General features: G+C 38.1%; 1 protein-coding gene across 2 annotated transcripts in view; it reads right to left on the bottom strand.

The window, feature by feature from the left end:
• LOC107098676 (semaphorin-4F-like) overlaps positions 1 to 24,652 on the bottom strand; it is a 67,158-nt gene extending 42,506 nt beyond the window's left edge. Inside the window, exon 1 of one of the 2 annotated variants that reach the window (XM_015396461.1) lies at positions 23,973 to 24,652. In XM_015396461.1, the coding sequence (XP_015251947.1) occupies positions 23,973 to 24,075 (103 nt within the window). In that variant the 5' untranslated portion in view covers positions 24,076 to 24,652. The remainder of the gene's footprint in view (positions 1 to 23,972) is intronic. The other variant, XM_015396460.1, reaches the window with a different exon arrangement.
• Between the last annotated feature and the right edge of the window lie 1,051 nt (positions 24,653 to 25,703).

The raw sequence follows: 25,703 nt of genomic DNA on the forward strand, positions 1-25,703 counted from the left end.
GGACGTCAACACACCTCGTCAGTGGCGTCTGATCTAACAAGTTGAAACAACTGTTTACATTTGACAAACATGGCGCAGCACCGGTAAGAGGGATTCAGGCAGATAAAAGAGTAAAACAATAAGGAACCATGACTATGTGCTGGCTCACTTCCATCTTCATTGTTTACTTTCCTTATTTCTGTTGAACTGGTGACATCATCAATGTTAATCCAGCATGATGGTGTCACCAGACATGCAGCAGTGGGCGCACAGAGAACAAGCAGCTTGCCTTGTCAGCCGGGGGTCAGACCCAGCTTCTTCTTGCCGATGGGAATGGAGCCAAATACCGCGGGTCACTGAAATTAGCGAGTTAACCCTGGATTGAAAAGGATGATTCAGGTGTTTAATACAAAATCCTCCAAATTTCCACTGTATTTCTGCATGAAAACCAAGGGTCTAACACAGAGCTTAGCACATTTAACACAATACTGAATTGAGGTCACAAGGTTGCAACCAACATCATCAATTAGAATGAGCCCTCTTAATCTTCTCTACCCCCTGTGATTATAATCTGCACTAGGCCATAAAATCCACCTCTTTCCTGCAGCATATTCACACCACCAAAATCCATGTTAACAACCGCGAACAGTCATCTGCAATGCTTTCTTTGTTTATCAGAAGTGCACATTTCATAACTTCATGCAAAAGTTCAAACAAGTGTGACACAATTATAAGAAAACAAACTGAAATAAAACCAGCACTGTTCCACTGAAGGTGTTCCACCCAACTTCAGGGAGCTAAGTCACGGATGTCAACACTTTAAGCATGCAAACATGTGGTTGCACCTGTATGAGGGTAAACACCTGGTAGGAGGAGCTTGCATGGCATCGTCCTTCAAGCAAAATAATAAACATGGAGGGAAAAGCTAATAACTCAGAGAGACAAACAAGATGGTAGAGGTTCAGACCACAAAGGCTGGTTGTTTCCTGTCAACTCTATTCAGTACGTGTGTGTGTGTGTTTGCATGAGTTTGTCTCTGTGCACATAAACATAAATATTCAGTGCCTGCACACAGTTGAATTCAGTTGGTTTGCTGCAAAGCAAGATTAATGACCCTAAGCCCATTCCTGGTGAAAACAAATATCCCTGTGTGTCTGTGTGTGTAGTTGACCCAAAAAGGAATGCTTTGTCCTTTGGCGCCTTTTAACTGCGAGTCATCATGTTGGGGAGGACTTCCCACTTATGAGCAGAATTAGATTATATCTTTAAAGGGTAGTAATGTCAGTGTCACATATTTATTATTGTCAGAGCGATGTTCTTATAAGGACATGTGTCAGCACATCTTTTAGTTCCTCTGTCTGTGTAGAACCACTTCCTGTCAACTCTATCTTCATAATCTCAATGATGAATGATATTAAATACATATCAGTGCTTGAAAGCACAGAGATTTTCAAAAAAATATTAATCAACACAAGTAAACAAAAGAAATAAAAATAACAGCAAGTACATTAGAGGACATTAAAGAGTCAACAATGACAATGCGTTTAACATTAAACAATGAAGTTAAAATAAAGGGTATTTCATAAAATGTTATAAAAATCTGTGATAGCCTGGTGAACTGTCCAGGGTGTACCTTGTCTTTCTCCCATAGACTGATTAAAATCACATCAGTTAAGTCAGAAGTAACTTAGGAAAAAAAACTATTAAAATTAAACCAAAGAAAATCAAAAACAAGAATTAAAACTAAAATATATAATCAGGAAGTATAAAATAAGAAAAAACATAGTAAATATGAGCTTTAAGAAAACTTCATAACTTTCAAATTTTATGTATTTAAATGAACCATAAAACCGTCTGTTAAAAGCACACCGCAGACTTTGTGACCTAAAGAGTTTATGCGTGTGAGTTATTTTAAATGATTACTCAGGCCAATATAAAGTACTTGACACTATCAATGCTAAAAGCAGGGCTCTCCTCTCGAAATACTGAATATTTTAAGTTGGGAGATGAAGCACTGTAGTTGACCAGGTCATATGACCCAGAAAAAAGTATCGCTTCACAGCCATAGGCTCTTATATCGTCATGGAGCTAAGACTAAGCCCTTTTCTCTACTATTTTTCCGCCTGCTCGACTGCTACTTTCTGAGGAGGATAAAAACAGAAAACGTGAAAGGCACAAGGGAAAAAATTGTCGATCTTAGAAAGGAGTTTGTTTGTTGGCAAAGACTAAAAGATGAAGCCGGATGTAAAACCGATCCTCTTTTCTCCACTTTATTATTAGACTGGTAGGTATTTAGTAGAAGCAAAATACAAGCAGTTATGTTTCCAGCTCTTCCAAGTATCTCTAAAGGTGTATCTACTAAGTACAACAACAAGTAAAGCACAACAACAATGACATGCAAACTCTCTGCACATTCTTAATGCAAACGTGTCAGGGTGAATAAAACAAACACACCCAAACCGTGACAACCAGTGTGACACTGACTGTAAACAGACTTATAAATACAAAAGCAGGCACATGCCCTTGTATTTATTGTCTTGTGAAAGTTCAGAAACTAGGTCCTCAAACAATAAAACAAAATATAAAAATGTGCCTTTAACATCTTGGGTCAACCTTCAGTGTTCTGTGACCTGATCATTCCCACTGTTTTCACCATAAACATTGCAAGACGTGTCATTTACAGGGTTCATTAGCCTTTTACTTGGGACTAAACTAAATAGTTCTTTAAAAGCAAAGATATGGGCTTTTATTTTTAGACTGAGCTCTTTTATGGCCTTATAAAGAAGTTTCATGGTAAGTGTTGCTGTGATAAACCACATTCATGCAAATATGATTTCCACCATGAGTTCAACAAGTGTTTCATTTCACATTCAAGCAGGAAGATATAGCTTATATGATGCATTTTCCCACAACAAAATGAGTAACAAAATGCTTCTAGATATTTTAAATTGACTTTTTTTTTTTCTAATATCATCAGTGTCTTAAAACTCATATAATGTACAGAAAGGTGGGTTGAAAAATATGTTGTTATTTGTATAAATGTGTTTCAATTCTAATTGTGTTTTAAAGTCATACATTTTTTTCTACATCACATAATAGCAAAATAAGTTAATTTATGTCTATAAACCATTACATAAATAAAGCTATGGTCTGTTCACTTAAATTACAGATATTCTTGAGAATATGTGTAAAATATAAAAAAATATATTGTTTTCTATAGATTCATACTGTATGAAACAGATGGTGTACATTATTATTTGGTGCTACAATAAGGAACTTGTACTGTATATAAATAACCGCTTCCCGTATTTCCTGGGTAAATCATTAATGCTGTAAATCTTTAAACGCAGTAAAAGTAAAGTAAATAATAGTTGACTCATCCAGAGAGACAAGGTGCTACTGTTGACTGGTAACCCCTTCTTTGTGCGCATTTGCTTCAAAACATGACTTCATAATCATAAGCAGTTAATACACTAACTCTGTGTGCCATTACGTTACCACCCAGGGCGACATATTGCAAACACACACACATACAGAAACCCACTCAAGCTTAAGAAAAACTCATTATTAAAGTAATTGACATAGGGTTCAAATGTTAAAGCTTATTAGCTGTTAACACCCCACCCTCCCGTAAGCACACACACACGCACACAGTTTGTCTTCACCCATATGTTAGGGTTGGATAAGTACACAAATCTTAGTGTGATTAATCTCAGTGTTTTATTTTATTTACTATTAGTGCAAAAGCCAAGCCCCTCATACTGTCCCTGATCAATGGCTACTCCTCCTTCAGTTTCCAATTAGTTTTGTATCTGCGGGCTTTCATTTGCAACGATCGTACTGATAATGAGGCTTTAAGTGGCCAATATATTTCACGTTTGACCTGCCAGTTCTAACACAGGCAAAAGCATCTGAGTAATCAATGTTTTAAATTACAAAAACAAAGAAACATGCTTCAGGTTGCTTAAAAAAGGTTGAATAGGGGGGCATATGTTTCTTCACATCTTCTACTTTTTAATTGGCAATATTGATTTTTGTCAATTCCAATCTCATTTTATCAACCTCAGTGTAAAACGTTACAAGAGCTGCATTCAAATTATTTTTTCTTGCCCTCTTGCTGAAAGTGACTATAAAATCCAGAACTGTCTGAATCGTTTTACAATTATATAAACCCCATTGTAAAATAATGGGTTTTACAAGGGGTTCTTATGCAGATTCTACATTAAAAAGCTGTTGTAGTGCTAATTAGTGATAAACGTCATGAATTGCCACAATGTTAAGTAATTCTGCAACATTATCCTATGTTGCCATGTTTGTGAAAGAGAAGTTTCTATAAAAAAGGGCAGTACTGAGCCTTTAAATAACAAAAAATGATTGAAACAGAAAGTCTGCTGTAGTCTATTCCTCCTTTCTGTTATTTAGAAAAAAATCACCTCACTTTTACTGCAGCCCAAATAAGGCATCAAGTAATTAGCAGTGTTACGATACAGTTTTTGGGCATGCTACAAAAAACTAGAGGATGATAAAGATGGTTAACTTCATTCATAAATAACGTCATGCCAAAATGTTGGTTTGCAAAAGTTAAAAATTCTCCTAAATGTAGGAAAAGCTATTACTCTGTGCTAGTTGGATGCACATTTTATTCACTGTAAACCATGTCTAATAAATGTAACAGGGCTGCAGGGTGACAAAGGAAGTAGCACTGTAGCCTTACAGTTGGAGGGCTTGAATCCTGCTCTTCCTAGGTATAAGTGACTTCTCACCAAATACTCTGACTTCCTTATATGTGTTGGGTTAATTAGTTACTCCAAAACTGTCCATGAATGGTTCCTGTATGTCTCTGTGTGGTCTTGTGAGGAACTTGCAGCCTATCCAGCATTTTGTTCCATGGCTGATGGGTTAGATACCTACCATTCCCCCAGGTCCATGGAATAGAGGCAACAGATGGTAGATGCATGGAAGAAAGTTGAATGTGATAGACATGGAAAGTTGGTGCAAAACATCAAGCTTTTCACCCAATAACGGTAAAGAAGGAGCTAATAGGAGGGTGTTTTCATTTTACCATCCAATGAATATGATCTGTTAGTAGAACATGATATATTAGGGTTGAGAATGCAAGCAACTCATGCTAGTTTCCTTTGAAGCAGACAAACAAGATAAGATGAAGGCTTGAAGATGAAGAGAGATAATGTTCATTTGCATAAAAAAAAAACGCAATGGGGTCAACTGGGTCTCTAATAAGGGGGTCTTTCAGTAGTGGTGGAGCTAGGCAAACAGGGCTGGCAAGGTATTATTTGTGTGTGGGGGGGTTCAAAAACAAACTACAAACAATAAATACCTTCTGCAAAATGTATATTGATTAAACTAAAGTTGTTTATTTTCCAAACTGTATACAACGATGTACTGTACAATGTATTATAAATTAAGTATGTAGCTCCTCGGACTAATCAAATCCAGTAGTAAACAAAAATTTGAGCTAAATTTGGACCTGTCAAAACAGGGCACGACAAGCAGCGGTGCACATTTAAATGTGTACCACAAGAAGAAGAATAATACAACAACAAAATAAAAAAAATAAACATACAGCCCTTTGCTTCTGAAAGGGCCTTTAAAACTGACTATAGTTGACCACTACCCAGTGATATGACAACACCAAGTTCACAAAAACTTTCAGAACAGCAAAATTCTGTAGTTCTGGTGAGATAGATCTAAATGTTTCACAGAAACTACCATATTTAGGGAATACGTCCTCCTTTACTCAACACTGATTGTGCCCTGGTGACTTAATCTATCGTCTGCCATTGTTGACCTAAGGTGGGTTTTTTATTAATTTCACAAGCCAAATTTCACTAACTGTAAAAAGTTAATGGAAAACCTCTTTGTAACGTACCAAAAACATACAAACTCAAGTAGAGAAGCTGGTCCTGCTCAACCTACATACCAGAAAAAGGAAATGCTTTTCATTGATCCTGTGTGCTGCTGTCATGTTGTGTTTGGAGCCGTCTGGAGCATGAAGGAGCTGCAAGTCAGCTTAACCAATGAAAAGTGCAGCAAACATGCATTCAAGTCTGCTTGGAAATTAAATTTTTTTCTTCACAAATGATACGGAATTAGGTGACAAAGGAAAGGAATGTATTTTGGGCAACCAATTACCATTAAAAAAATATTTTTTTTGCATGAATTGTTGGAATAAATGGAGGGAATCCATGCATGGAAAGAAGGATCAAGCAAACATGGTGCTTTAAAGGTGGGGTTACAGTATGCTGATGCACGTACAATCGGCATGGAAACTGAGGCGCCACTCATTTTACCCGCAGAATTTATACTGGACCCCTGGCGGGCTCCAGGGGTGGCATGTACAGCACATACAGCAAGCTTACCAATCTCACTACAAAAATACAGCTGTTTACAACTTTTGCAAAGCCCCTGTGCTGTCCAAGAGCGACAGCCATTTCTTTTTAGAATTCGCAAATGGGAGCTGTTACTCGATTGCCATGTTTTTTCACACAGATCTGTCCGCATATTCAAAAATTTCCTGGTGCATGGTGCATAAATTCTGTCAGCCCAGATGCTAGGAGGTGCATGGAAGTAAAAAAGATGGAATTTCACCACAAGGGCCTAGTCAATCATCAACAGAGCTGCAGGCGACCGTGCCAATAGATGCACCATCATGGTAAATATGTCTTTAAAACAGCACTCATATGTAGGGATGTCCATTTTCTTTTCCAATACCATACAGGTATTGCAGCTCTAGGCATGTCAACACTGATTGACCTGATACGATAGCTGATAGCATACTTTATTACTTTATTTTTTAATGTAGATTGGTAAATAACAAAAAAGGCTTGATCAAATTATTTTACTTAAGCACAGAATATCATGTATTTCTAACCAATGGGTCAGATAACATTTTTATCAGAAGTGGATAAAAGCGTTTTTTCTATCCACTTGATTATACTCGAGATTCTAGATGCAGGCTGGGATCGCGACATCCCTACAGATGTCGGCTGTTGATGCTCTTTGTCTTTTCCTTTGGGATAAAATCAGAAGTGCTTGCTATGGATGAGTCCTAAAATTGCTCAGTGACTCCTAATTATGACGTCATCCCAATATTCAAGGAGAAAAGACCACTTCTGTAAACCTTATTGCCTCTGTGTCTTCTTTCAATGCATTCGTATCTCCAAGCAGCCTCTGCATCAGGCAGCATTTAACTAATCAGCTCTGGACTGCAGGGATGTAATTTTCATTCTGTTCCTTGTGAACGAGGGACCGGTTGTATAAAAGCACTTAATCTGATTAGATTCACCAAGACGGGGGCTGCTGTGGTGTCATGATGCCGACTGACTGCACACTCTGAGGAGTGAGGTCATTCAAAACCTTTAATTATAGTTTTTAAATCCCATCTAGATTAGTGTCTAGATGTGTCATTGTGAATGTATTCGATAGTTCAAACCTTGAAAGGTGTAGTTCTAGTCTATACCTACACAAGATGTGTGTTGTCTGTAATTTACTGGAGCTTTGATCATGATTATAAACAAAACAAAAGCTCAGTTGATGTGTTCTTAGTGTGAAAGCACCATCTACATCTACGGTGTGGCCATGTAGTGCTTTGTAATGTTGATATGCTTTCTAGATCAGTGATAATGCTTTCAGAAGGCTTTCCGGCCTATGATTCACGACACACGAAAGCACACATGGTCTGTCTCTCATTGTAATGTTAAGCTAAAAGATGAAAGTACAGTGTCTGTCTGGCACTAAAGACCCTCTCTCAGCGCATCTGTATTCCCCATGGACACACAGACGCGCACACACAAAATACACAAACAGGCTCCACAGACACCTCAATTATGATAATGTGGATCAACATTAATGTAGCCTTACAGCACAGTGGGTTTGCAGCGATGTTGGGCATGAATGTGTGTGAGCATTCCAGACAGCAGGAGAGGACGGGTGTTTACTGTACCTCATTTAACACAGGTTACTCCCAGCTGAAAATGCTGTGTCTCAGCACAGAGAGCCCAAACCAAAGGTAGAATCTAAAGTTGAGTATGAGTGAGAATTCTTTGTAAGAAAAAAAAGAAATGGCTTAATTGGTAAAAAAAAAAAAACCCTATAATATTCTCTTTCCCTTCATAATAAACAGCATTAAACTATTTTGCTGCAGAGACATCACATATATGCAGAGGAGTGTTCTTTCAGACTATTTGGATCCTCAGACTATTCAGTACAGATGCACAATTAAAAGAAAAGGCTTAAAACTCTAGGAAAAAGTCAGATTATTTATCTAAACAAAAATTATTTTTTAAACATATAAAGCTGATGATATACTTTAAATCTTCACCACTGACCTACTTTAAAAGATGTCCCCATTCTTATCTTTCATCCAAAGCAAACATTTCCTTCTCTCCATCTCCTCCCCCTTTGCTTCCTACCTTCTCCTTCTCCTCCTCACCCAGACTCCCTCCCTGCTTTCTTCCCTGTAATTACCACCTCAGACTCCAATTAAAAGAAACCACAATAAGGAGAACGGAGGAGGGAGGTGGTTCAGGGGGGAGGTATAGGGGTAAGAGAGGCAAAGATTTAATGAGCAGTTTGTCCACAGAAGAACAAGCAAATGTAATCTTAATAAGCTATATTTATTGTAATACCAACTTCCATTTGTTTGGGAAAATTAACCACACTATCGTCGCTTCAATCAAACTTTACTTCAAAACGTTTTCGCTAATCCCAACTAACTTAGAGATGATGCTCTGTTTCTTATATGTTTAAGGTCAATTTAACAATTGAGTATGGCTGTTTTTTAGGCCCCAAAGGTCATGAACACAAAGTCATTCATGAAAACAAACACTGTCCTTAGTTTTTACAGCATCCTACTGTAAATACATAGATTTTTCCTAAACTTTAGTCTAGTTCTAATTCAACTTGATTCAGTGTCTTGCAATATGACCATCTACATTGTCTAAGTTGAACTTTTGTGCCAGTTAGAATTATGTGTACAAAGAAGATCAGTTAATAAACCTTTTCTTTAACCTTCCAAAGACTATGCTATATGTCAATTTACCATGCATTTGTTCCATTAGGATTGCTAACTCTCAGAGGGTTGGTAACTTTTTTAGTGAACACCATTAGGCATGGAAAAAACATTTTAACATACAAATAAAAGTGGTACAATTCACTGAATTCAAAGCAAAAAAGTCCTTGAATCAAAATATTTGGCTCAGTAGTTCTGATTTATCTCACATGCCTGCATCCTGTACAGTAAACAGGAGTTAACAACTGTGCAAATAGAAACACTTTGGATCCTTAAAAAAAAGGTTAAAAATTAACATTCACCATCAGAACACAAGTAGATGCCGAATCACAAATCCTTATACCAAAACTGGATAATAAATCTTATTCAGGAAATGTCAAATGATCAATGCATGGGGTAAGAGTTAAAGAAAAGTCTGATTGAGAATCCCTCATATAACATGTTCATCCAGGTGCTTGTTTAATTGATGGTTCGTTTAATGGAGTACTACAATATGTGATAGCTTCATCTATAACACTAGATGTCCTTTAACAGTAGGTTCATGAGATTTTTCTATACGTTGCAAATGAAGGGATTGATACGACCTATTACTGCATCTGAACACCTTTCCATTTATGTCCCCACCTTCCTAGAGGTGTTTATCCGGGAGCGTTTGTGTTTGAGTCGAGACGGATTGCTGACAGCTTGCCTTTGTGTTTGCCTAAGCCTGTTTCCTGTCATTAAGGATCCTAGTGCACACACACACACACATATGGTCTTCCTGATACACAAAAACACAAGTGCACGCTTCCTAATGTGAAAACACAAATGAGACAGAAGGTCAATACGCCAAAAGAGCACCAAAACAAGACAGGACGACTGAAAATTAACGGGGAAAAAAGAAACACGATATGGACTTTGAAATTTGAGCTATACATACACACAGATGTAAACTAATACCACAGGACCTTTCAGTTGTGGAAGATTCGATCAATCCATAAACTCAGAGAGCGCAGCAGGGCAGCCCTTACTGTCAAGCTGTCATTGAGTGAGCAAGCTTGTGTGTATGTGAGAGAGGATGAAATGGGCCTCATACTAGTGTGCCAACTGTGACTGCCAAGACACAGACACACAAACACATGCATACAAAAGTGTGGGAGAAGGAGTGAAGAGAGGTGCTTTGATTTACTTGCCTGCCAAAGGGAGACCTGGCATAATTCACAGAGAGGAAATGGATATGAGTCCATTAAATGCACACAATTACAGACACGCACAGACGCACAGCGGCCACGGTGGTTTATTATTTTATTCAAAAGATCCGTCTATTCCGTTTTCTTAGAATACTGTGCACCATATGAGCTGCTGCCACGAATTTAAAACAATGCGTTGTACAGTCACTGTATGTATGGCTGAGCAGATTTCCTTTCGTATCTTCAGAAATGTGTAAATAAACAACACATCCTGTAAGAGCAGCTTCTAGTTCCTCTGCAAACCGGATGAACCAAGTGTCACTTTTGTAACCCCTGGCCTGTTAAACCTGAAAATCAACCTTCTCTGTTTCTGCGTCAAAAGGACCTGAGTGTCAAATTCTTACACTTTAGTTGCACAGATGATGCCTTAGCTCTTTGTATTATGAAGGCAAGTCTATTTTAATTAAATAGAACAAATATTTACCATTTATCTCATGTTACCTCTCATTCTCACTATCTTTATATGTTGTAAAAGCAAAGAATAAAAGAACTTTAACCCTAGATTTGCTGTGTTATAATGTAATATTGCACGACATGTCAAATAGGGCTGGATTTGATATTCATTTAGCAAATCAATTTATCTACCGATTATTTCTTTCAATTAATCGATGAATAATCGGACAACCAAAGGTGCCTGATAGGAGATTTTTGAAATTATTTAACCAGTTGAAACTAAAACTTTTCCACTTGAGGAGTTCTGGATGAGCATATTGACAGACGAGAAGCTTTTATTTATCTTAAATTCTAAATGTTTACATATTTTTTTTTACAATTTTGACATAATTACTGCTCTAAGGGGGTTGCTCTGTCGGCTAAAGGCACGTTTTAGACTCTCTATACTCAGGTTAATGATTCATTGATTACTAAATTAGTTGACGATTAATCCAATTAAATGTTTAAGCCCTAATCTAAACCCTACGAGTTCTCATTAACCTTAACATCTATATTCAACTATATTCCTTTCTGTTCCATGAAGGAATATAAGCTGTTCAACTAGGCAGCTATAGTAGAGAGTGCCGTGAGTTTAAGACATTGCTATGTCAAAGTTCTTTGGTTTGGTGATTTTACAGCAGTGTTTTTCAGACACAAAGTGCCGTCAGCCCAAGGATTTCAATTACTACTAAAACTTCAGCTGATTAAAGTATTGACTAGAATACTGCAATCACAAAGGTATTTTGGAGACTTTATGTGGTTTAAAATGACGATTAAAGTGCCATGCATGCAAGTTCTGTAAAGCAATAACATTTACGGACCACTGAATAGACTCTCGCGGCACTCAGTGATCACCTGGGAAGTACATTTTATTGGTTGTTAGGCTAGAGCTAAAAAAAAAAATGCTGGGATAGAATGATCAGTAAAAAAGGGAATGTATTCAGCAAAATAATGTTAATATTGTTATTGATCTATTCAGCACTAGTGTTATCATGGTTAGTGTTACAATCATTTTTTTTTTCTATCAATTAAAGCTTTTAACTTGTTTGTATTAAAAATGACTGATTTGATATGTTGGCCGCCTATATAAAATCTCATAGCTAAGGTATGGCTATTCATTTTGTGAGTTATAAAATCAAAACATTCGCAGGAAGGTAATCTAATTTTTACTATGATGAACATAAATGTAAGATGCTAAAGAAAATTTTTAATATCAGCTCCATTATAGTTTTGACATTGTTTTAAAATATTAGTGGAAATAATAAAACTCGATTTTACACATGACACCTTTTTAGCAAGCAAAAATGGGAATTAGAAGATAGAAAAATGCTTTTGAATGAACTATACCTTTAAAAACTATATATTCTCATCGCCCTTCCAGTTTTACTCTTATAATCATTAATCCATGGATTCAAATGCTGGACTATTTGGTCAAAATATGTAAGAAAAAGGTGAAAAATATATGCAAGGTAATTAAATTAGAAGTTGCTATAAAATCCATCCTACTGGACCATCTATTGGTGTTTTTATTTCTCATATGTTCTCCTATGTTTTGCAGAAGTTCATACTTCTGTAAAAAAGACAGCTCCAAATCATCTATCTTCTATTTCTAGACTGAGACTGCAGTGCAATCAGATTATTTGCAGTTGGATTTGTGAGATGTTTGCTGCAGAAAACAGAAGATTATTGAGCTTTCCTTCAACTTCCCTAATGCAGCGTTTAGTGTAAACAATGCAAACTTGTAGGAGAAAGCAGCCCACACAAGCAGCCGGCTCTGGCCAATTACAGTCGAGTTCTGCCCTGCTGTTTTCAAAAGCACCTTACACCTTTTTGCATTTTACAGTGCAAGAAGGTTCAGACCTGTCTATAAGACTAATTGAAAATATTAGATTTTTTTTAACTTAGATGATGCTTACATCCAAAGAAACCAGGCAGTAAATAACAGGTTTAGGTGCAGTGGAAGGTTTAATATCTTGCTAAAGGATACCTTAAAATGGCCTGCGAGGAAGAAATAACCTTTAGACTGAGAAACGCTTTTATAAGCCACAATCAACTTGATTAAAGAATACTTGTGATACTTAATTTGTTTGAACCTATGCAAGGTGCTATGGTCTTGTGTGGCATAGCTTGTTATTCAGATCCAGTCCAGTGTCATGAGGAGAGAATGAAACTGAATTGAAACAGACATTTCCACTCAGTAGTCTGCACACAGTGGCTTTTTCCAGCTTTCAGCTGTCACTGAGGGCAAAACAAAAATGCTAGCAGGCAAAAATCAGGGGGGGGAAGCTGACTGCTTGCAGCGTTGATGAGATGAGGTTAACATGCCCACCTTTGAATCTTCTTTTGACACAGACCCTGGGACAACGGAATGCTGTTCATGAAGTCCCACTTGAAAAAAGGGAATCAAAGGGTTGCAAACAAGCATGGTTTGATAAAATGTGTCCTTGTTTATGTGCATTTCCTGCAGGAAAAGGTTCAAGGAAATGTAGAGGACAGCGAGTTTGCATTTCTCCTTCAGTTTCTACCCTCCTCCTCCTTTGCCTTACTGCTGACACAGGTCAAACACCAAGATCAAAACACACAAAAAAATTATCAGGTTCAGCAACTCATTTCATTATCAGTCCAATGAATAGATCAAATGATATTCAGCACACGAGATGTGGCAAAGCAAAAATTATGGAACATGAGATTAAAAAAAAAAAAGTTTCAAAAAATATGAAAATGTGTTTTAAAGCATTGATTGAGGAATTATTCAGTCCAAGTTTTTGTACTATAGTTTTCATACTTATATATTATATCATATAACCCATATATTTTTTTACAAATATATGGGTTTTGAAACATACAAAAACTGTGTTTTAAAGAATTCCAAGGTCAGTATAGGAGTTATCAAGATTAAACAGTAAAATGTGGTCTAAATTCTTTAAAATATACAGAAACATGATTGAGAGTTTATTAAAGGTTTAGATGCCTTTGCCAAATATTTTAATCTAAACAAACCCTAAATAATAGCAATAAGCCACTTAGAAAGAAGACCACTAGTAAGGTTCTGTCAGAGGTGATGTTTTGTAAAGCTAGAGTGCATCTCTGTACTATGTTGAGCATGGTATAGACCCCTAGGCATCAATCTGTTGAAAACAGAGTTGTCAATAGACTGGCCATTATATTAGGCGCTTTGTGGGCTATTGTACTGACTGGTTTGAAGTGGGGCACTATGGGTAACCAGTAGAACTTAGCAGATAGAGGGTTGATTCAATTTCAGACGTAATCTCAATAATTTAAAGAAGATTCACAGCACAGACTTGGAGGCTATTTAAGAGGATATTGCAGTAGTTAAGGCAGGAGATAACCATAAATTATAAAGAGAACTGGGTGGCCTGTTGGGTTAGGTGGCAAAAGGTTAGCCAGCCTTGGCATTTTTATAATGTGTATAAACTGTTTGCATCTTGGATAAAAACAATTGTTTTTTTCTACATAGTTTTAAAAAAGGATTCAAAAGCAGGTAAGGTCTCTTTAATGCATTGTACCTGAGGCCCTTCCCAGACAAAGCCATGTTTGGTCACATACGAATAATTCCTTGGTTGAATAGGGGGTCCCATCAAGATAAAGCAGCCATGGAACTAATTTGACACCTGTGTAGATAAGTCAGACGCCTCTTCTAACGAAACTTGATACCCTTATCTGGATAAACAGTTAAGAAAACGGCATGTTTGCCTGTGCAAATCCGTATACACCCAGCATACGAAATCAACTTTTTGACTCACCGGCCAGGTGGACCAGAAGATAAAATTATTTACCGGGGAAGCATATTTTGATCGTCCGGAAAAAAATCAGATATTTTGTAAGGAACATACTTCACAAAGGCATTATGTTATGTTGCAAACAGCTACAGTGAAAAGTAATGTAGTTTTATAAAATAAAGTTATAATCTACAATTTCATTCAATTTCATTAAAAAAACAGCAAAACAATATTTTCATCTTTGCGTATTTGCATTAATATAGCCACCAGCGTACTAACAGTGGCTTGGGTTGTTTCGATTGAGCCTAAGACATGGACATTCAGCAAATGTTGCATTTAGTCCATTTATGTTCATGGATGCTCTCCAGTTCCATAGATTGATAGCCAGCAACAAATTAATTGTGTCTGTTCTCTTCTGCATATTTGCTGCGCACCGAGCAGTATATTATCTTAGCATCATCGAGTGTTGCGGAATAGCGCCATTTTCTCAATAAACTTTCCCTTCATCTTTTGGGCCGTATATCCTTGCTACCCCTCCTCCTCATTGGCATGTTGTCTTTTAGAAGGCTTAGTTGCTCCAACTATGTACCACCACTGTTTGCCTGGCGGCTGAGTTTTTAAATAACGGGTTGTTGGGGTTTGCTCTCTGTACGTGTGTCTATGGCGTCTGAGGAACAGACAGCAGAGGAAGAAATGGACAGAGGAGAGATTTACTAAAATAAAAGCTGAAGGGACGTGACTGAAGCGCCACTGTGGTCCAAACATTAAATAGCCTTGTGGCAAATGGTGCTCTGGCCTTAATACACCGAATTAAACATATAGTCTCATTTGGCAAATGTTAATTTTGGACCCTGTATAGACCTCACCACCCTTACCACATATGCACTGATCTATAAACAAGAACAGGCTTCAGAATAGCGGCTGAGCTTTACAATCCCCGTTTTAGAAGCTAATTTAATTCACTTTGGACTTTAAAGTTGAACATTTAGCTTCTCTCCCATCGGTCAACACAGACACATCATTTCTCTCTCTATTATTTACACCCTGCTTCCTTCCACTTTCGTCTACCAGTTTCTTTGGCAGCATTACCTTACCACCCACTGAGGTGGCATAAGTATTACATAGCCTATTATTGCTTCTCCAGCTTCAAGGAGTTTTAAATTTACACTTAAACCTCTCTGTGCAGATTCCTTATTTGGCTCTGAGAGGAAATAGCTTGTATCTTGCTTGCTTAGGACCTTTTGAACAAAGTCCTAACTTAGCATTAACAGAAGCTAATAGCTAAATATAAATACAACATACACATTTATTTTGTATGTAGTTCTTTAAGCAATTCTTTTTTTCTACCAAGTAAAAAAAAATCTGCCGCATAAGAACTTTAGGTTTTAAATAAATACTCATTATTTGCTGATGACAGGAAGCAATGTTCTGATATTTCCCTTAGCATTGATAGCACCCAACGTAAAGCTAGTTGTAATATTTTTAAAACACTTACAAATTGCACATATCTTGACTGTCACCCTTTAAGTATTTATTGTTTGTACAGAGTAGCAATAAGTTATATAGCTAAGCCATTAAATAGCAGATGGCTATCAGCCAACCCTAGACAATGTCTTTATTACTTAACTCAGTCAGCATCTACTCTAAGGAACTCAGCATAATGTCCATTTTAATATATTACATTACTTTCCAATAGAATCAATGCACGTAATGAGATATCAAGACTTATGCTGTGCTGACACCAAAGGCGTTACGGGTGTCAAATACGCGCAAATGCAGAAATGTGGTCGCTTAGTCTGACGCTGGCTCAAACTGTGGTCAAGTTGCTTTGACGCTTCGGTTGTTTAACTACTCTGTTTTGTAGCTTTCACCTAGACAGCAGCATGGCTTTAATTACTTAATGAGTTGGAAAAATTGTTTTAACGCATTTTTAAGTAAGAAAGTCCACCTCCAAACACCATCTGTGCAGTCAGTTGATCAGGATTATGATCCTAGAATATGAAGTTCCTGTTCTGAGCGCCAGACCTGCAGCATACCACCACTGTAAATCCCTGCTAGGATCTCGTTCCTGCCGGCAGCTTGTGGGGGGTTTCTGGGAGTGAATATAAAATGTTTTGAATGTTTGTGGTAAAAACTGCAGGTACCAGAATATAAAATTGAATATTTTTCATTTGCAGCTTTTAATATTTTTAGTTAATTTGGGTATTTACAAACTGTTTTGCCATAGTTAATAAAGAAAATTGAGTGCAGCAATAATGATCTAAGCTCTGCTTTTTTTTACCTTTGCAATTTAACTCCCTTTATATTTATTTATCTTTTATATGCAGAATATCTGCAGAAGCAATCACAGCTTGCAGGTAGTGTCTGTCTCCCCATAAAAAACTCCTGGATCAGTTTTTTCTGATTGGTTGATGCTCCTGCCTCCAGTCGCAAAAGTTCAATTTACTTAACTCCAGTGTTGAACGCTCCGATGCCTGTACGCTCGGACGCCAGCACGCTCAAAATGCGCAGCAACCAATGCTCAGACGCGGCGCTTTACCCCTCAATGCAGTCCCCCATAGACTTTGCTTGTAAAACAGGCACTTTGACGCCCAGAACGCGCCCGGTGTGAACGCAGAATTAAGCTACATCCTAAATGTAATGTTTATTTATTATAAAAATCTTTTCAACATGTAACGATTAGAACATAATAGGTTGTATTTTGAATGCATACATGGCACACACCCTCACCCTCACATCTATGGTTTTTCATTATTAAAATTACCTGAACACATACACACTTATTGTTGTGTCACACTATGCTTGTGGGGACTTTCAATTTACTTCCATTCTTCTTGCATTCATTTCTATTGCCTTACCCTAAACCAAACCCTAGATGCTACCAGCCAGTTAGTCTTAGACCCAACCCCCACTCCAAGAAGAGAGCTTCTCCTCATGGGGCCCAGTCTTTGGTCCTCATAAGGGCCTATAATCCCCAAAAATGTAGCATATTTCTGGGAAATTGTCCCTACAAGGTATAAAAAACATGGAGGACCACACACATACCCTAACACACTGAGACAGACAGATAAATTGACAGGTCAATCAGCTGATGACCTTTGTTGATTCAGGACCTTTAATCTGTCTGAGTAAACAGCTGCCGTCTCCCTGAGGATCATCTCCCTCTGATAGCACCTGAGCACGTGTGTCTCCTTGTCTATGAGATAGCTAACATGCTAAATGGATGCAGCATCTCAGAATAAGTAAAGTGATACGGTGTGCCCTCTGACCTTTTCTCAAACGTGGTGTGCATTTGACCTTGTGTGTCTGGTTTGTTTTGTCTTAATTGAGCTGAGTTTTGTCCTATTGTTCATCGATAACTATTAGTTTCTGTCACGTATCTTCTGATAGAATTTGACCTCACTTGTTTCTTATTTCTGGCAACCCTAGCTTTCAGAATATTACTTCAAAAACCCTACATTTATAAAGGAATCAATAATTGTCTTGCCGCTTTCTGTTCTTTAACTTTAAGTTCAAGACCATTTTACTCTAACCCATACTAATATCAGTAATAAATGGCAATACGTGGTAGTCTGCAGTATAAACAAAACAGCAGTTAAAGTAACCAGCAGTTAAAGTGTGTTTTCTTCATCTAAATGCAAAAAGTACTCTCCATGCATTTTATTTGGTCTCAGCTCACCTTCTATCAGATGGAATTTTCATACAGCCAAGGGAAATGAGGAGGGAAAGCAGGTGAGAATTCCAATGAGTTCCTGATAAATGCCTTCACTCTGAGAGTAATTCACAGAAATGCAATCTTTGCTCAATTCCTGAATACTTAACTACCCAAAAAGGCAGCGTTTGAAACAACGCACGCATATTTCATGAACGGGGGAGTGAGAACCAGGCGGGCGGGATAAGGAATGAATGAATGAACGATTGAAGACAATGCTGGATTCCATCAAGCATGTCGTCGACCCGTCACGCAGTTTGAAGAAATTCACCAAGACTGAACTTGGTGAAATGGAAAAATAAACCCAAATTTAGGAGACGGAAGAGAATGGCAAAGATCATGCCATCTTTCTTGCAAAAACATAAATTTGTTTGACTATGGTTCCCATTTGTGTGACCTTTGATTTCTGAGTCGTTCAGTCAGAGGAGTGCCACAGTGGGCTCGCCATTGACAAACAAAAGAGTATACATGGCCAACTATGCTTGTGAGCCCAGCCAGAGTACTTCTGTATATAAGAAACAGTGTCTGGACTTTACAGAGAAAACATTATGAGTCAGAGTGTATGGGAAGTGAATGAACTTTGGTAACAACCACGAAGAGCCATGAAGGAGGATTTCCTGTAGGTGTCCTGCGACAGCAGGCACTTAGCTCATCTGATCATCTCTTTATTCAGTCTGTTTCCTTTCTTCTTTGTGTCTGAGATAATTTCAGATTCATACTCTAAGCCTCATTCTTTCTCTCCGAATGTCCAAAATAAAAGATTTTATTTGCAACTACAGGCATATATAAAATAGTGTCTTTTTGAAGAGTAAAACCTGTTGATAGATTATTGTTCAACCTTTGCTTAGTTTCTTTGAGGAAAGGCCAATAAAGGATTTATGAGACAGGATGACATATTTTAATTTGTACTGTAGTCCTAGTCATCTAGTAAGGTTGGAGTCCTTCTGGACAGTGACAATCAAATGAACTTTCACCTTAATCTTTTGCATCTTTTTGTCAACAATGGCTCTCTGCTTGGAGATGAAGGCAAGAAGACGTTCATTCAACAGATTCTCCTACCCGAACTTCAGATCTCTATGGTCCCTCCAGAGTAATCATGGGTTGCTTCTGTTTTACTATTTAATTTGTGTAAAACACTTTAACTTGTCTGAACTGAATTGTGCTATATAAATAAAACTTCCTTGCCTTGCTTCTCTGATTGATGTTTTTCACAGCTCAGCCTGTCGTGTTAGATTAATGTCTTGTAACTGTATATCATTCTGTTTTCTGGTAATGGATTGCAAATAGCTCTGTGAGATTTTGGGAGCTTGGAATATTGCTTTAAAACTTTATCCCTGACTTGTCTTTAGGTTCCTTAGCTTACTAATTAGGTAATTTTGGAAGATACTGATAGCAGCAGATTTTATATAGACATATTAAGTCAAAGAGGGCTAACTGGAAGTGTTTTCAGATTAAAAACGGCATATTATTTTAATGGACAATAATGCACTACTAGAATTGGAATAGCAATATTATTTTGACTTATTTCCTCTGCATTAACCACAAGCATTTATATTTGGCTTTGGGGTTTAATTGTCTGCAAGACACAGAATGCTAACTTGTCAAGAGCTCATTGTTACAGGACTTCTTATTTGCAGTAAAAGGTGCTTGCTTCTGGCTTGCATGCATGCATGGATCTGAAAGCCACCTATATGCTTTTTGCCACCACTTAACAGGTTGGATGGAGAAAGTTGGTGTTCTTCTCTGCGTAAATTTAACTTTATCAAATATTGATTTAGATTTTTAGATTTGGAAATTGCTTATTTTAAAAATGTGATTATGTTGCATGTCCAACCCTAGAGGAAAGCACGTGTTGGAATTCTTAAAAAGGCCAGGAAATGTATATAAAGTGTATAAAAGATATTAAGTCCAGTTTTAGAATTTAGCACCTCTAAGTGGTCAGGAGCAGGATTTATCAGGCAGAGCTAAAAGAAGCGCTAAAAGCATCTTGCTGAAGCCTTCCACCATTCCCCTGGAAGCACTTAACTCCACCACACCCTATCAGCTCCATTTCCAGGATGGATAGAACAGAGGGTTAGAGAGGCAGACAATAGGATGGAGGGATGAGAAAGAGGAGGCCGTTTTTTGTTGTTTTGTTTTTTTTCTGTATAACCACATTATATTCTCCAAGGGGACAGGACAATGCAGCTTTAACCAAAACACATAAACAGTTAAGGTCCACGTGTTTTCTAACAGGCGCATTGGTGGTTAAAAAAAAAATCATAGTCAAATCCAAAGAAAGTATGATGAGCATTGTAAGGCAGACCATCCATTCAAATAGGAAAACAATGTAAGAGCCGTAATGCCTTACGTGATTGTCAAACTGAAAAACAATTCTTCCTAAATCTATACTTTTAGTTCAGATTAACATAACAGCAAATTCGCAACAAATAACCTCACCTCAGACATCAAGGAATCCGAATTAAATTGAATCAGTAAATATTAAGAATTAGATATTAGAAATTGTTCAATTTGAACCCTGATACTATAGAATCAAATTCAATTGTTCTTTTAATATTAATTGATGGGGATATCAGTCAGGCTTAGATGTAATTTAAGTAAATTAGTCATTGTTTCACAGCTGGAAAACTGACAACAAAGGATAAAGTCTACATATAGTTAAAAAAGAAAAACAAAAAAGTAGGATAATTAATTTTCACTGTAATTTACACTGTACCTTCAATGACTTAGTATTTTTTATTTCAAAAATGTGTCACATACATTTACTGGGAAATTACTTTGGTACTTTAATCACATTTTCATTGGATATGCTTCTACTGGCCATCATGGTTTAATAAGTGTCGCAAAATGTGTCACAGAAACTGGATTACTGGAGGCATCCTCTGACTTTAAGTGTGCACCTGGCATGGGAACTCCCAAGAAGTACTGATTAGACCCAGTTAAATAACCCCTGAAAGTCTACGTTCCCACAACAGGCATGCATAGAAACAGCAGTGTGTGATAAAAAGATGGTCCTTCCTGTATTACCACAAAGGAACCATCACTATTCGAGTATAAGTGTCAGCTTAAAAACATAAGTCGCAAGACGGTCATAAATCGTGAATCTAGTGGTTACTATGGTGAGACATGGTGCAAGAATGGAGATTCTGTTAAGCTTCTGTCGACTGCAAACACAGATTAAATATAGTTTGGAAGGCCCACTCAGGTGGTACAATTGGTGGACCCTGGGTGGCCTCAAGAGCATGCTTATACACCTACATATTTTCTGACCAGCAAGGGAAATTAAAGACTCAACTTCCGTCTTTCTCACAATAAATCAGAGTTTCTATTTAGCCACTACAAGGGTGGGCGACAGTACCCTCCAATCCCTCCTGTTTGGTAACGAGTTTCATGTGAGAAGCATTAAAAACTGGTGTTAAACCAGTGTGACTGGTTGGAGAGGGTGGGGTAGGGGGTCTAAACAGCCATGTCTTCAACCTGAAAGGCAACACCCTCACAATAAACTCAATATGTTTTGGCATTTGAGAAAAGAACACCAACTGGAAGCTGGATGTTACCTGAAATATTGTTCTACCCAGGATACATTCACACAAATCACCTGATTCACTGTGTATACCAACTACTGTGTCTTATGTAAGAGGCTTTTATGAACGGTAATACCACTTAGGGAAAAACAGCCTTGTAAGCATTCCCTTCCCAAGATGCTCACTGCTTTTGCTCAGAAGCTGAAACATTTTCATCACTCATTCAATCTGAGTGGTACCTGACCTTAGAGGGGAACTGTGGCGTTTAAGTCCTCAACAGAACCCCATTTGCAACAAAAAAAAGCTAAACCCCTGTTAGATTAGATGGAGAGGATCTGTGAATAGTAATTAAGCCTTTCCACAAATTCTCAGTAAGATTAAGAACTACACTTTAACTGGGCCAAACAAAAACTTGAAAAAATGTGGATCTCCACCACATTTATGAGGCGCTGTCCTTCTGAATGGTGGGTCTCTGTCTCTTATTGGGTTTCCTCCCAATCTGTCCCATATTTACCTCCATGCATCTTCTCATCACTTTGACCATCTCTCTGTGTTCCTAAAACGAAGATTCCCGACAGTATAATGTTGCAACCGCCATGCTTCATGCTAGCATTCTGCATGTCAAATAGCTCCAAAAATAATTAAACATATTTGCTGTATAACTGCATGAGTGTTTCCCCTCCATTGAGTTACAATAGGCAACATGTCTGCTTTATTACTCTCTTAGTCTGTCATCTTAGACCTTGACTTATTTTCCATCACTTTATAAGAATACACCACAGTGTGTTGGGCTATCATAATAATAAAAGGTAAACACTTTAAATGGTAGACGTACTTTTGCGAGGTGCTACTTTCATGAAGTTTTAAACAAGTTTAAGGTAAAACGTGGGTGGAGCAGGTGGAGAAGAATAATGGGGTTTGAGACTTGTTTACCAATGAAATGAGTCTAGAAGATTGCTGGATGCCCCTGCTGAGAGTCAGTGGTAGCTTTTTCCAATAATTAGAAACATTTGAAAAAAAAATAGACTCCAACTAGTTGGTGTTGCATGCAAACAAACGGATAATGCATATCTTCATTTCAAACTGTCTTATTGCAAACATAAAGACACCACAAATCTGAGGACTCCTGTGCCGCCCTTCTCTTGCTCATCATTCCCTTAAGCTGCAGTGGTTGCATCCTGCACTCATAAGTCAGTAGTTCGACCATGCTGAAAACAGTATCTAAAGTTTGAAACACTGCATTACTTCAGTTGGAATTATAAAGAGTTTGAGAGCAAAAACGTAGCTGCTGCAGAATAAAGCTAGAGGGAGTAAAGCCCTTTAATGCCATCAGGTGATCTGAGCACAGACTAACGGTCAAGGGACAGAGTGACGCAGCCTCTAAATCTTTTTCTGCCTACTGTGCCGAGATGTAAGCACCATCACATGGGGGAGAGAGAAAGAAGTTGGACTAAACAGTCAGGGATCAACTTTAGTATAAGAGATTAAGATTTACACAGATTTTTGGAGGGTTTGGAGTTCAAAGAAAGCAAAATCCTAATCAAATGCCAAAATAGGATCACAAAATAGACGCAAGCTTGTGGCTAAGGCTTTTTTTTGTTACTGTTTTTTTCACCAGACCTCTTGGAGAAAATAAAAGCCCTGCACATCTGTTGATTACGCAAACACAAAGATTAAATTTGTTGGGCTTTTCTTATCCATTCATCTATACTCAAAGCAATATAAAAGAGATTTATATGACTGGCTGAGCATGAGCAAAATAATAAATCCCCTACCAGCTTACAAAGCGGCAGAAACTGACCTTTGCCATTTCATGCAAAGCCAGAATACATTTCTAAAATACAGAAAAACTCATTTGACCGAACTGGTCCTTTAAATTCAAAGCCCAGCGCGTGTTTGGATCAACCAGCGTTGCAGCCCGGAGTCTCTTTCCACTCAGCCAGCTCACTTGTTGTCGGGGTTGAAGCAGAACAAGTCTGGCACCTGCTTTCTTTGCCAAAAACCTCCATTTATCAACTCCTCCAACAAAGACTGGAGGCAGCCGCTTGGCTCTGCGCTTTGGCGTGCGTAAAACCCGGGGTGCAGAGGATGGATACAAAATCAACACAAAAGGTTAGGGAACAAAGTATGTCATGCATTATTTTGTTCACATCAGAGAGGGAACATGTTGAATAAATAAGCACATAAATAAAAAACCCAGGGACTCCATAAAGTTCCAGGTGGTTCCCTCTTCTGTTGGCGCGCTGGATAGATGTCACAAATGAGAAGTGCACAGAGAAATACTCCTGCGATTGTCACAGTTCACTTGCTCTAGACTTTACTCACCTCTAAGTCCACTAAGAGTTGCTGACAGGCAGGTCCCGGACATCAGGCAGCACATCGGGACAAGAAGCAGCGCAGCGCCGCTGAGGGTCATCCTGTCTCTCATCCCCGAAGGCGCAGCAGATCCGATTTCAACAACGAGATCGTTTCAACGATGCATCCTGCTGCAGCTTTTAGACTCGCAGAGTTACTCAAATAGGTTTTTCCAATAAAAACAAAAAACAAAAAACAAATCGCGTTTTAGTTTGTTATCCTCCTACAGGTTAGTGGTTTCACCAGCTACTGTCTGCACAAAGCGCTCAGAAGTGCGTGCATCCGTAGGGGGATCATATTCCACTACAAAAGCGAGGAAAACTATTTTTTTTTTTTTTTTTAAATATGCCGGACATAAACTGCGCATGAAAGTAAGTCAAAGCACCGTCCTCTTCTGCTAAGGATAGTGTCCGCTGTCCTAAGCTGTAATAATCCGAACAACCTCGCTCTCCAATAACCCTCTGTGCCCTGCTCCCTCCGAGCCTGTCCTGAGATGAAAACCTTCTCTTTTTTTCCTCTTAAGGTTTAAATTATCGTAGAAAATTGACAGTAACTAGTCGCCCTCAGATGGATCATTTCGGTTCGGAGCGCAGAAACGAAATACACGGAGAGACGAAGGACTGAAACGCGCTGATGTGTTGGAAAGGCGCTGGTGCGCTCAGTGGAAGCCGCTGGCCACGCCCACTACTGAGCCCAGCTAGGAAGAAATTCAGGTGTAGCTGGTGACGTCACACCGGCAGGTGCGACCAGAGGATAGATAGATCAGAGGATAGACACCATACTAATAATGATAGGAAAATGCAACTCTTGGTTAACTTGATTATTCTAAATGCAAAATTCCACATGCACAAAAACCTAATTTTCCAAAGGTCGACATTTCTTCCCTGTGTTTGAAAATGATTAAAAAAATTACTTCAGTTGTATCCAAAGAATAAACAATAAAAAATGTATACACACTGTTAACGTAATTCAGGAAGTAATTGGAGAAATGTAATATATCTTCCTTTTTATTTATTTATTTTTTTGTGTTTAAATCTCTTCCGTTATTTATTTAAGTTAAAGTATGTTATATCTTAATTCTAACTGCACTCCATCATTGAACACTTATTTTGGAGATACTGTTCTATATCTTGTGATTTTTTTTTTTTTTTTTTTTTTGTCAATGTTTTGTAATTTGCAACTTTTCAATAAAGTTCTGGATAAAAAAAAATAGATCTTCTTCAGAAGCAACCTGATCTCAATAATAAGGACCCCAGTCTTCAATGAGATCAAGTTAAAATAATGTATAAAATAAAGGACAAATACCAGTTTTAAGACAAATTGTCTGTGATGTCATAGAAGAAGTTAAAGGTACACTATACAACCAGCGAGGCTCCCCCCAGAGGGCGAAAGTAAAAGTGCACTGTCATAAATATGCACAGCTGTTCTCCTGGTTTCTCCGTCAAGCCAGGCGCGGTTGTTTTGAGCTTAGCAGACAGGCGAACACAACGAATGACTAATGCTGCGTTCACACCGCAGCTGGCGCGACAGAAGCAGCGAGTTTACATGCAAAGTCAATGGTTGACGCGCGTTTTGAGCAGCAGGCGCAGCGCGTCTGAGCAGCTGAAGAAGCGCGTCGGGCGCGAGCGCGAGCATCTGACGCGCCGCAAACGCGCTGCTGCTCCAGATGGAAAAATTGAATTTTTGCTGCTCGACCGCGTT

The sequence above is a fragment of the Cyprinodon variegatus genome, unplaced genomic scaffold, assembly GCF_000732505.1.
Source record: "Cyprinodon variegatus isolate N-32 unplaced genomic scaffold, C_variegatus-1.0 Scaffold799, whole genome shotgun sequence".
Classification (NCBI taxonomy): domain Eukaryota; kingdom Metazoa; phylum Chordata; class Actinopteri; order Cyprinodontiformes; family Cyprinodontidae; genus Cyprinodon; species Cyprinodon variegatus.